Here is a 12,153-nt window from a genome sequence, read left to right as displayed (position 1 = left end):
AAAAAAAAAAAAAAAAAAAAGAAAATATAAATTCAAATCCTGAAATTTTAGTGACTGTTCTGGATGTACCAACCACATTCCCTTCAGGATTGAAGAGCTTATTTCCCCACGTGCTGAGACAGCTCTCAACAGAAGGCCCTCAGCTGCCATCTTTCTCTGGGAGTATATCTGCTGAGAAGGATCATTTCATCTGAAATGTCACAATAGGGAGATTTAAAGGCCATTTCCTACCCCAAGTGGGCTGCCACCCCAGCACTGAAGGGCCATCCAGCTTCCAGAATACCCTATGGGGTCAACTGAGGCCTTAGCTGAGACTGTCTCACAGCCCAAGATGCTTTCTCCTACATTCTTCCCTTCCTCCCCTTCCCTCCCACAAATGATCCCAAAAGCACTCCCTAATAAACCTCTTGCACTTTATCTCTGTCTTACAGTTTTATGGGAAATCAACCTATGACAAAAACTTCCCACCTCTAAATTAAATCAACATTATTTCATCGCAATAAGGGAACACATGATTGTTCCCTAGAAAAAAGGACTAATATATATATATATATATATGGTGTGTTTCTCTCTCTCTCTATATATATGTTTTTATTTTATTTTATTTTATTTTTTTTTTGAGGTGGAGTCTCACTCTGTCACCCAGGCTGGAGTATAGTGGTGCAATCTCAGCTCACTGCAAACTGCCTCCTGGGTTCAAGCGATTCTCCTGCCTCAGCCTCCTGAGTAGCTGGGATTATAAGTGCCTGCTACCATGCTTGGCTAATTTTTGTATTTTTAGTAAAGACAGGGTTTCACCATGTTGGCTAGGCTGGTTTCAAACTCTTGAGCTCAAGTGTTCCGCCCACCTTGGCCTCCCAAAGTGCTGGGATTACATGCCTGAGCCACCGCGCTCAGCCCTGCAACTATAAAGGACATTATAAATCTCCATTCAGCAATAGCCATTGTTCTACCAAACATTTCTGACTGAATATTTGATTTGATGTGCGTTTTAACCCCTTTAACATTTTTTTTCTTTTTTCTTTTTTTTTTTCTGAGATATAGTCTCATTCTGTCACCCAGGCTGGAGTGCAGTGGCGCAATCTTGGCTCACTGCAATCTCTGCCTCCCGGGCTCAAGTGATTCTCACGCCTCAGCCTCCTGAGTAGCTGAGATCACAGGCAGCTGACACCATGCCCAGCTAATTTTTGTATTGTTAGTAGAGACAGGGATGCACCATGTTGGCCAGGCTGGTCTTGAACTCCTGACCTCAGGAGATCCGCCTGCCTCAACTTCCCAAAATCCTGGGATTACAGGTGTAAGGCACTGTACCCAGCCTTCTTTACATCTTGTTTCTATCATCCACATTCTATTGACAGAAATTATGAACCTAACGAAACAATAAGTGAAGCATTTGAAACTCTTCAGAAGGAAGATGGAATTGAAATTTATGGCCGGGCACGGTGGCTCATGCCTGTAATCCCAGCACTTTGGGAGGTGAGGCGGGCAGATCATGAGGTCAGGAGTTCGAGACCAGCCTGACCAACATGGCGAAACCCTGTGTCTACTAAAAATACAAAAATTAGCCGGGCGTGGTGGCACACACCTGTAATCCCAGCTACTCAGGAGGCTGAGGCAGGAGAATCACATGAACCCAGAAGGTGGAGCTTGCAGTGAGCCGAGATCGTGCCAGTGTACTCCAGCCTGGGCGACAGAGCAAGACTCCATCTCAAAAAAAAAAAAAAAAAAAAAAAAAAAATTTATGTAAGGTAATGAATACCATGCTGTGACCAATAGCTATCTGGAAATTAAGATGAAAATGAAAAGGGTTTCATTTTTGAAACGGAGTCTCACTCTGTTGCCCAGGCTGGAGTGCAGTGGCGCGATCTCAGCTCACTGCAAACTCCGCCTCCCAGGTTCACACCATTCTCCTCCCTCAACCTCCTGAGTAGCTGGGACTTCAGGCACCCGCCACCGCGCCCGGCTAATTTTTTGTATTTTTAGTAGAGACGGGGTTTCACCATGTTAGCCAGGATGGTCTCAATCTCCTGACCTTGTCATCCACCTGCCTCAGCCTCCCAACGTGCTGGGATTACAGGCGTGAGTGAGCCATCGCGCTCGGCCAATATAATGGGTTTCTAATTGCAGCTGACACTTGAACAAAATGGGCTCGAACTGAACTGGTTCACTTTGTGGATTTTTTCCAACCAAATGCGGACAGTAAAGGTATGTAAAACCAGTAGACAGGAAAGGCTGACTTTTTAAAATATATTTTTATTTTATTTTCAAGAGAGTCTATGATCTGTTAAAACTGAGTTTTCATCTATGAGTGTTTTGGAGGGTCAACTGTGGGACTTGAGTATGTGCAGATTTCAGTATTCTCAGGGGTTCCTGGAATCAACCTCCCTCATATACTGAGGGATGACTCTATATAAAGTGTTTGTTTTATGATACCATAATCAGGCTAGATTAATTTTCTTGGCATACTAGGAGTTACATGTGGAATAAACCAGTTACAATTACTACTAATTCAGGAGCACTTCAGATAGAAAACAGAGAAATAGGGCTGGGTGTGGTGGCTCACACCTGTAATCCCAGCACGTTGGGAGGCCGAGGTGGGCAGATCACAAGGTCAAGAGATTGAGACCATCATGGCTAACACAGTGAAACCCGATCTCTACTAAAAGTACAAAAAATTAGCTGGGCATGGTGGTGGGCACCTGTAGTCCCAGCTACTCCGGAGGCTGAGGCAGGAGAATGGCGTGAATCCGGGAGGTGGAGGTTGCAGTGAGCCGAGATCGCTCCAGCCTGGGCGACAGAGACTGACTTTGTCTCAAAAAAAAAAAAAAAAAGAAAAAAAAGAAAGAAAAAGAAAAGAAAACAGAAATAATTTAGTAAATACTTTGTTGCTCTTATTTCTAATCTTTTATATCCATATCCAGGCATATATCTGATTTATTCTGCACCAGAAATGTGGTCTTTGTAGAACTGTTTTGTTCTACCCAGATGTCTTGACCATATTTTAATTATATATTCATATGCTCCTTCAATTCCCTTGTTATGTAAGAATTCTTTTATAATAGGACAATCACCTTCCCTCACTGTATGGTATTGTCATAACTTTTCATAGATATCATTTACCTTTGAACCAGTTAAGCAACCATTTGAGCCTTATCAGGCTCCATAAATGACTCAACTACTTACCCTTATATTTGCCAAGTCGATGGTGTTTTCTTCCAAGGAAAAACTTTCAGGCATTGTCTGTCTACTAATTTCATCACAAAATGATATTATATATGATAACCACCAATTAAAGCTAACATCAGCTTATAAAATATAAGAATAGGAAAATAATAGAAGAAAATAAAATGGGAAAATAATGTTGATGTAAAGCACACAATGATTTATAAAGAGATTCCACAAATCGCTTTTAATTGGCAAATAGGAAAATATTTTACCATTCTTCTTTGAAGTACTTCTCTGGTCCAAACTGAATTAGTAATGAAATAGTACTAGACCCTAGCCTTAATCGTTTTCTTACATATTTTTTAAACAGATGAATACAATTTTGGTTCTTGGTTAAAAAAAAAAAGAAAAAATACATAGTCATATTATCAAAGCACAAAATCTATACAAGAGGTCCCTTTTAGCCTTTTCATTATGCCCCTCCTATACTATAATGAGATTTACCTTTTGATGATACAGGTAGATCAAGAGCAAGGCCTAAACTAGCTACAGGCAAGTTAACTTTCTTAAAGCAGTTCAAATAACACCACTGTACTTCCTTCTCTACCAGTTTTACATCTTCTGGGCCTTAAAACACTCTTGTGGAGGTGTCTTTCCGAAAGCCTAATCTAAAACAGGATAGTGGTTAAGGGCACAGGCTCTGGAGCCAATTACCTGTGTTCAAATCCTGGCTCAGCTGTGGACCTTGAGAAAACCACTTAAATTTTCTGTACCTCGATTTGTAAAATGGAGACAATAGTACTTATAGCATAGGGCTGTTGTACTTATTAAATAAGTACCATGTGTAAAGAAAACACTTGTCCCTGGCACAAGGTAAACATCAAATATACTTGCTAACCATTATTACGATTGTCCTTATTTTGGTTATTTTGCAGGGACATTAGGGCAGTGTTAAGGGCAAAAAGTTCCTGTAGTTTCTCCAACAGTATTCTGACCCTGAGAATACAAAATGATAATCAACATGACCCTCAGAGTGTAGTACAGGCTTTTCTTCATAACATTCTGGGCCTGAGGCTTGGAGTAGACAAGAAAAAAAGCTGTATAGCACTTAAGGCCATCGACCTAACACCTATCCATTTGAGAAGTCTTTACAACTGCCAAAAGGCTAGCTCAGAAGGATGGAAAAATAACAGGAATCAAACATTAGTTTCTTCTCATATAAAGATTGTGACCATATGAGGATTAGGATCTAAAAATGATGAGTTCCAGATCAAAATACTAAAATTATTTATACTTTGAAACTTGGCCTGATGATAATGTTCAAGGTCATCTGAAAAAATAAAAATGTAAGCATAATGGAGCAAATTCTGGAAGAAGAACAATGAACAGAGGTACTCCCCTTATCAATTATCAAAATATGATAAAGTATGATTTAATCAAACTATGATATAAGTTTGGCTAGTGAGACAAATTAAGGAAATAAATTGCAGAAATAGAACCGAACACACTAAAGGTAGTGTTTCAAATCATGGGGGAAATTTAATTTTGCATAAATGGCAGGGCAGTTGCTAAACTTTTAAATACTTTTTTTTTTTGATATGTAGTCTTGCTCTGTAGCCCAGGCTGGAGTGCAGTGGCTGATCTCGGCTCACTTTCACCCCCTACAGTTCAACCGATTCTCCTGCCTCATACACCTGAGAGCTGGCACTACAGGCACGCATCACCACGCCTAATTTTTTCAGTCAGGCCTGCAGTCCCAGCTACTCGGGAGGCTGAGGTGGGAGAATCACCAGACCCTGGGAGGTCGAGGTTGCAGTGAGACATAATGGCACCACTGTACTCCAGCCTGGGCTACAGAGCAAGACCCTGTCTGGAAAAAAAAAAAAAAAAAAAAAAAAAGAAAAGGAAAAAAAAAAAAAAAAAAGGAAAGGAGAAGAAGAAAGAAGAAGGAGGAAGAAGGAAGAAGAAGGGGGAAGAAGAAAGAAGGAAGAAGAAGAAGCAGAAGCAGAGAAAGAAAGAAAAAAGAAAGAAAGAAAGAAAAAGAAAGAAAGAAAGAAAGAAAAAGAAAGAAAGAAAGAAAGTAAGTAAGTTTGCAAGGGTGTGAAGGAACATGTTCCTGAGTATTGTTGGCAAAGTGGTGAACTCTCTTAGGAGAGCTTTGAGAACCTTAATAAAGTATAACATACATATTCTTTTGAACCAGCAATTATATTTCCAGAGAAATCCAAATAAATCACGCAAACCTACAAATATGTAGAAATGGCAGTTGGACGAATATTTGCTATTTAAATAAATTTACTTTTAGGTGCCAAGCAGTTTCTAAATTTGGGTGCATCAACGAACTCAATGTCTAGGTTTGTCTTGTTATTTCTACAATATATGGCTATAAAAACCTTCCGGATCACGAAAATAAAGGCACAGATAAACAATTAAAACATTGACACTCAAGAGTCCAAGTCCGAAATCAGAATATCTGGAGAGGCAATCTGATTCACATAAAGCTTTTTTATTTTATTTTATTTAACATAAATCCTATCTACCTGGCTCTTGCCCTGACCGGCAGGAGAGAAAGTTACGGTGACAAACCTGGAACAACGTTGGACCAAAGACACTTCGGGAGCAGCAAAAGCGCGTTATCGTAAACCCAGGTCCCTCGTCGTGTCCGGTACCGAGCTTTGGCACTGTCAATAAATCTTTCGAGATGGACGGCAGCCCTACCTCAGCTTGTGAGCATGCGGGAAACTCCGCGCAAGCGCACAACAGTGATTTAACACTGCGTCTTTAGACTCCTGATCCGCGGGAAAATACCACTTGTCCATGTTTTCTCCAAGCTCTCCGTAGGTGCAAGTCACCTGTTGTATTAAATAAAAGCGAAAGGTGTTGTCAACTTTCAAAGATTGGCTCAAAAAAAAAAAAAAAAAAAAAGAAGAAGAAGAAGGAAAGAAAACCATAAGAAAGAAAGAAAACATAAGGCAGCACATGTGTGTTAAAAAAAAAAAAAAAAGATTGTTTTGGTTTTCACATCTTGTCTTCCAGCCCACTTCGTAGAGTTCACTGTTTAAAATGTTCATTAAGTTTAGTGGATATCGCTCTGCGTCTATTGTAACTTAGAACCCTTAGCGTCCGTGGACAGGCCTTCAGCAGTCCACCCACACCCACACCTCACCTCCCCACCTCCCTACGCAACAACAAAGCAAATCTTGTATCAGAATTGTGTTAAAGATGCTTGCACTATCTACCTATGTTGTATATATACACAAATATATATGTGTGTGGTGTGGTATATATACATACATATTTTATATACATAAAAATATATTTATATTATATGTGGTGTATATATATGTATATTGGGAAGGCAGCAGTGAGCCGTAATCGACTCTGGGCGACAGAGCAGCTATCTGTCTCTGAAAAATATATATGTGGTGTATTTATATATACATAAATATATATAGAATATTAATAATATATAAAAATATATAATAATCAAAATAATAAATAAAATAAACATATATATATATTTAAGAGACAGTTTGCTCTATCGCCCAGAGTCGATTACTGCTCACTGCTGCCTTCCCATTTCTAGGCTCAAGCCATCCTCCTGCCTCAGCCTCCCGTGTAGCTGGGACTACTGGTGCAAGTGCACGCCACCACACCCGGCTAATAAAATTTTTTTTTTTGTACAGATGGGATCTTTTGGGGGGCGTGGTTGGGGAGGGGCAAGGTCTCACCCTGTTGCCCAGGCTGGAGTGCGGTGGCGCAGTTTAGGCTCACTACAACCTCCGCTTCCTGGGTCCAAGCGATCCTTCCGCCTTAGCGTCCCAAGTAGCTAGGACCACAGGCGCGCCACCACGCCGGACTAATTTTGTTTGTTTGTTTTTTAAGTAGAAACCGGGTTTCATCATATTGGCCAGGCTGGTCTTGAACTTCTGACCCCAGGTGATCCGCTCACCTCGACCTCCCAAAGTGCTGGGATTACAGGTGTGAGCCACCCGCCTATCCTAAAAAGGCTTTTACTTCTTCATTTGATTTTCACAATCACTCTGTGAGTTAAGTAGACCCTTTTTGGGAAGTGGCAAAATATACATAAATGATATCACTTTAACTATATATATATATAAAATTTGGTTTTTGTTTTGTTTTGTTTTGTTTTGTTTTGTTTTGTTTTTTGAGACAGGCTCTCACTGTGTTGCCCAGGCAGGAATCCCGTGGTGCAATCATGGCCCACTTGCAACCTTGACCTCCTGGGCTAAAGCGATCCTTCCACCACAGCCTCTCAAGCAGCTAGGACCACAAGCACATGCCACACATCCAGCTAATTTTAAAAATTATTTTAGAGACAGGGGTCTCCCTATGTTGCCCAGGGTTGTCTCAAACTCCTGGGCTCAAGTGATATTTCCACTTCAGCCTCCCAAAGTGCTGGGATTATAGGCATGAGCTACTGTGTCCAGCTTCTTTTATCCCTTTTTTTTTTTTTAAATTGGGTTGTTTACATTTATCTTTTTGATCTGTAGCAGCACTTTATGCATTTTGTATATTATTATTTTTTAATGTGTAGCAAATACTTTCTTCCACAGTATAGTGTAGGGAAGGCAACATAAGTTGGTGGCTATGCACACACACTGGAATCTAACTGTCTGGGTTTGAATTCCAGCTGTGCTACTTAGTTGTATCATCTTGAGCAAGTTACATAACTCTATGTGCCTTAGTTTCCTTATCTGTGAAATGGAAATACTCATAGTTCCTATCGCACATGGTTTTTTGGTATGCTGTGTCTTCACCTCATCTGGTTTTGAAGATTAAATGAGTTAATTCAGGTACAGAGCAGGAGTCATTGGTGAAAGGCTGACATTGATTGAGTGCTTTCTATTTGTCACTTGGTTTCTCACTTTCTGGTATCTTTTTTTAGTATATACATATTTTCATATTTGTAGAAAATCTGTCCCTCTTATTTATGTGAACTAAATGTTCTGGATGTTGTGTTTTATGATTAGGAGGGCTATTCCCAAGATGTGTACTCTACAATGAAATGGTAACAATTGTGAACTACTATGAATTGGACAACCAAATAGAGCAGAATCTGTCAGAAACAGGAGCAGAAGTTGCTATACACACCAAACTATTCTATGAGTGGGATATAACAGGGATTTAGGGAATCTTAAAAAAAAATTAGATTGTTTTATAATATTGTTAAAATTCATGGGAAGTCATTGATTTGGACTGAGCTCCTGCACTAGTCTATTTGCTTGTAAGGTCTGCGTTCCAGGAAATCAGGAGAGATGATAGCCAAATCCATTAAGCCAAATGGCGTCTGCTTTTCCTTCCCTGTTTCTGCTTTCTTCAACCTTTTCTGCGTATAAACCTCACCCTGCCCCCTTAGCTCATCAGAGATCCTTTCTATTTTGCAGAAAGGTTTAGGAATATCTAATGATAGCCAATTAGATCTTTAAAACTCGATTTGCTGAAATTTTATTTTTTTACAATATTTTCACTGAACTTTGTGCTGCCCACAATGGTAGTCATTACCCAAGTGTGCCTGTTAAGGCCTTGCCGTGAGTTTAGTCCAGATTGAGATGTGCACTATGTGCAAAGTACTTGTCAAATTTCAAAGGCTTCGTATAAGAGAATATGTAAAATATCTTACTTTTTATTGGCTACATGTTAAAGTGATACAATCATAGCTATGTTGTGTTAAATTAAAAAAATATATAGTTTTAAAAAGCAGGGCACAGTGATTGGACTATGAGCCCCACCTTTCCCCGCCTCCGTGAATCTGAGCCCGCCTCTCGGCGGCTGCAAGGAGGACCCGGAGGTGGCTCAGTCTCCGCGGGCTCCGGGAAGGCGGTGTCCGCCGCCCCGCCCCTCCCCGCCGCTCCCTTCCCGCCCCTTCCGTTCCCGGGGCGCGTGCGCCCTCTTATTCGGCTCGCCTAGGTTTCTTGGGGTCCTGCTCCTTTGAGCTGGGTCGGGAGCGGAGGACCCGGCGCTCAGGGGTTGCCAGACCATGCGTTGGGGGCTGCGCCCTCGCGGGCCGGAGGCGGCCGCCCTGGCCACTGCCCGAAGTTTGTGGGGGACGCCCCGCCTTCCCTGCAGCCCTGGATGGCAAGGGGCGACGAAGAGGCTTCTGGTGCGGTCGGTCTCCGGGGCCAGTAACCACCAGCCGAATTCGAATAGTAGTAGATACCGGGACACGGTGCTGCTGCCGCAGACCAGCTTCCCCATGAAGCTGCTGGGCCGCCAGCAGCCGGACAAGGAGCTGGAGATCCAGCAGGTACGGGCCCCGCCTCGGCGCAGGGCCTCCGGAGAGACCCGATCCGGCCGCGGGCACAGGGCGCTCCGCAGGAGCCACACCTCTGTGCTCCATGCCGGTGCGGGTGGGCAGGGGTGTGACCAGATTGGCGGCATTCGTCTGCTTCGCACAGATTTTGTGGACTGAAAACCTAAGTGAAAAAATCTCTAGATGAATCCCTCCTTTGTAGCAGGTTCCGGAGCGGGAAATTAAGGGGTCACTAGTGATGCTCAGATACCAGCATGTATCGCATGTATGTACCATTTCTGTCGTAGGCAAAAAAGATCGACTTTGGGCACTTTTCCAGTGCCTTGTAAAAAGTAAATTCACATGTCCAAATGTAAATAAAAACCCAGGCTGGGCGCGGTAGCTCACACCTGTAATTCCAGCACTTTGAAAGGCCAAGGCGGGAGAATAGCTTGAGCCAAGAGTTCGAGACCATATTGGCTAGACAGCCTCACCCCCCCATCCTTAAAAAAAACCTTAAAAATCTCAATTATGATGAATGAAGGGGAAGTTGAAGCCCACTTTTTGGATCTTTTAGATCCCTAGTTGGAATTATGACTCGTTTGAAATATATAGTAGCAGTACTTCCTCTGAGTCCCCTTTATAGACTATGTGTCTGTCTCCTGTTTTCGATTGAGCTTTTTTTTTTTTTTTTTTTTCTGAGACAGAGTCTTGCTCTCTCGCCCAGGCCAGACTGTAATGGCGCGATTTCGGCTCACTGCAACCCCCGCCTCCCGGGTTCAAGCGATTCTCCTGCCTTATCCTCCCGAGTCGCTGGGATTACAGGTGCGCACCACCACTCCCGGTTAATTTTTATATTTTTAGTAGAGATGGGGTTTCACCATGTTGGCCAGAGTGGTCTCGAATTCCTGACCTCAAGTGATCCTCCCGCCTCGGCCTCCCAAAGTGCTGGGATTACAGGCGTGAGCCACTGTGCCCAGCCTAGACTGAACTTTCTAAGGGCAGAGATTCCTCTTGTTAGTTTCTGTAATTCCAGTCTTTAAAAATCCCTGATATTCTTGGAATATTGGTTAGGTAAATATACTTAGCCTAAATATTCTGACAGAGTTCATCTAATTTTTTAAAGGCTTTTTAGTACCTTCTGTATGCCAGAAAGAGTGACAGTTTCAAATGTTTTCTCGTTTAATCTTCACACCAGCCTTGTACGATGGATATTAACACTTTTTTTTTTTTCAGATGAGAAAGCAGGCCCATAAGTGCACAGTAACTTGGCCAAGATCACAGCAAGTGAGGGAAGGGAAGTGAGACTGCCATGCACGTTGTTCCCAGATTTGAGGAATGGCAAGCATTGCAGCCAAAGAATAGCAAGAATATGTGTGTCAGGAATCTGCAGGTCCTTCAACATGGCGGGGATGAGGAGTGAAGCCTGGGGAGTGATGAGAGAATGCCCGAGAACTTAGTGGAACTAAACCTTTGTGGGGTCCTGCATATCATATAGAGTTTAGACTTCAATCTGAGGTGTATGGGGAAACTACTGAAAGATTTTAAGAGATGTGTACTTAGACACACATTTCAGAAACCTCACCTTGTGTTTCAGAGTTGAGTAGATTGGAATGGAATGGATTGGAATGGAAATAAGCAAGTGTTGGCTGTTATTTATGGTTAGACTCAGGAGTATATATTTATATTATGTTTAGATATCGTTGTTCTTTTTAAACAGAAATGTGGATTTTCAGAACTTTATTCATGGCAAAGAGAAAGAAAAGTAAAGACAGAATTTTGCCTTCATGATGGACCTCCTTATGCAAATGGTGACCCTCATGTTGGACATGCTTTAAATAAGGTAACTATAATTTAGGTTATGACGCTTGAAAGAAAGTGTTTATGTAAATACTCTTTATAAAAGTGTATTCTAATTATATGATGATTATGTAATTTTACATTTGCACATAAAACTAAAACATTTTCATAGAAAGCAGTATACAATTTTAGTACTGCATGAAAAAAGCATTGGTGGTATTTGCTTTGAGCTTGATTATATTAGTAAACATCATCTTATTCAGTACATAATTATTGTGCAAGGCATTGTTCTAGATTCCAGGCATTTGGTCACTGAATGGGTCAATAGTGCTATTAGAGACCAGGCGCAGTGGCTCACGCCTGTAATCCCAGCACTTTGGAAGGCTGAGGTGGGTGGATCACTTGAGGTCAGGAGTTCGAGACCAGCCTGACCAACAGGGCAAAACCCGTCTCTACTAAAAGTACAAAAATTAGCTGGGTGTGATTGTGCATGCCTGTAATCCCAGCTACTTAGGAGGCTAAGGCAGGAGAATCATTTGAACCCCGGGGTGGGGGAATGGAAATTGTAGTGAGCTGAGTTCATGCCACTGCACTCCAGCCTGGGTGACAGAGCAAGGCTGTCTCAAAGTAAAAACAAAAAAAACCACAAACTGCTATTAGAGTAGTATTACTGTATATTGTGATATACATTGCATGTTATGCCATAAATTATATTGAAAACTTCTGAAACATTTGAGACATGTTATACATCTTGCATATGTCTCAGTATTAATGACTTCTACAGAAGCCAAACTATGCTCTACTGCCTTATAGTTCACTTTCGAATTTTTAGACATATTATATAAGATGGTAAAAATAAGCATTTACGGCCCGGCGCGGTGGCTCAAGCCTGTAATCCCAGCACTTTGGGAGGCCGAGACGGGCGAATCACGAGG

The 12,153-nt window shown here is 41.8% G+C and overlaps 2 protein-coding genes across 3 annotated transcripts in view; one reads left to right on the top strand and one right to left on the bottom strand.

Annotated features, from left to right (window-relative positions):
• BPNT1 (3'(2'), 5'-bisphosphate nucleotidase 1) overlaps nt 1–5,919 on the bottom strand; it is a 32,177-nt gene extending 26,258 nt beyond the window's left edge. The window contains exon 1 of one of the 2 annotated variants that reach the window (XM_017870010.1): nt 5,752–5,919. The gene's annotated coding sequence lies outside the window, so the exon portion shown is untranslated. Of the gene's footprint in view, nt 1–5,705 lie in introns of both variants that reach the window. The other variant, XM_017870011.1, reaches the window with a different exon arrangement.
• Nucleotides 5,920–9,051: 3,132 nt separating this feature from the next.
• The window catches only part of IARS2 (isoleucyl-tRNA synthetase 2, mitochondrial), an 80,916-nt gene continuing 77,814 nt past the window's right edge, over nt 9,052–12,153 (top strand). Inside the window, exons 1-2 of the mRNA XM_017870009.1 lie at nt 9,052–9,433; nt 11,139–11,261. Of these exons, the coding sequence (XP_017725498.1) occupies nt 9,167–9,433; nt 11,139–11,261 (390 nt within the window). The 5' untranslated portion in view covers nt 9,052–9,166. The remainder of the gene's footprint in view (nt 9,434–11,138; nt 11,262–12,153) is intronic.

This window comes from Rhinopithecus bieti, unplaced genomic scaffold (genome assembly GCF_001698545.2).
Source record: "Rhinopithecus bieti isolate Rb0 unplaced genomic scaffold, ASM169854v2 scaffold_1673, whole genome shotgun sequence".
Classification (NCBI taxonomy): Eukaryota; Metazoa; Chordata; class Mammalia; order Primates; family Cercopithecidae; genus Rhinopithecus; species Rhinopithecus bieti.
This window is presented reverse-complemented; position numbering and strand designations above follow the sequence as displayed.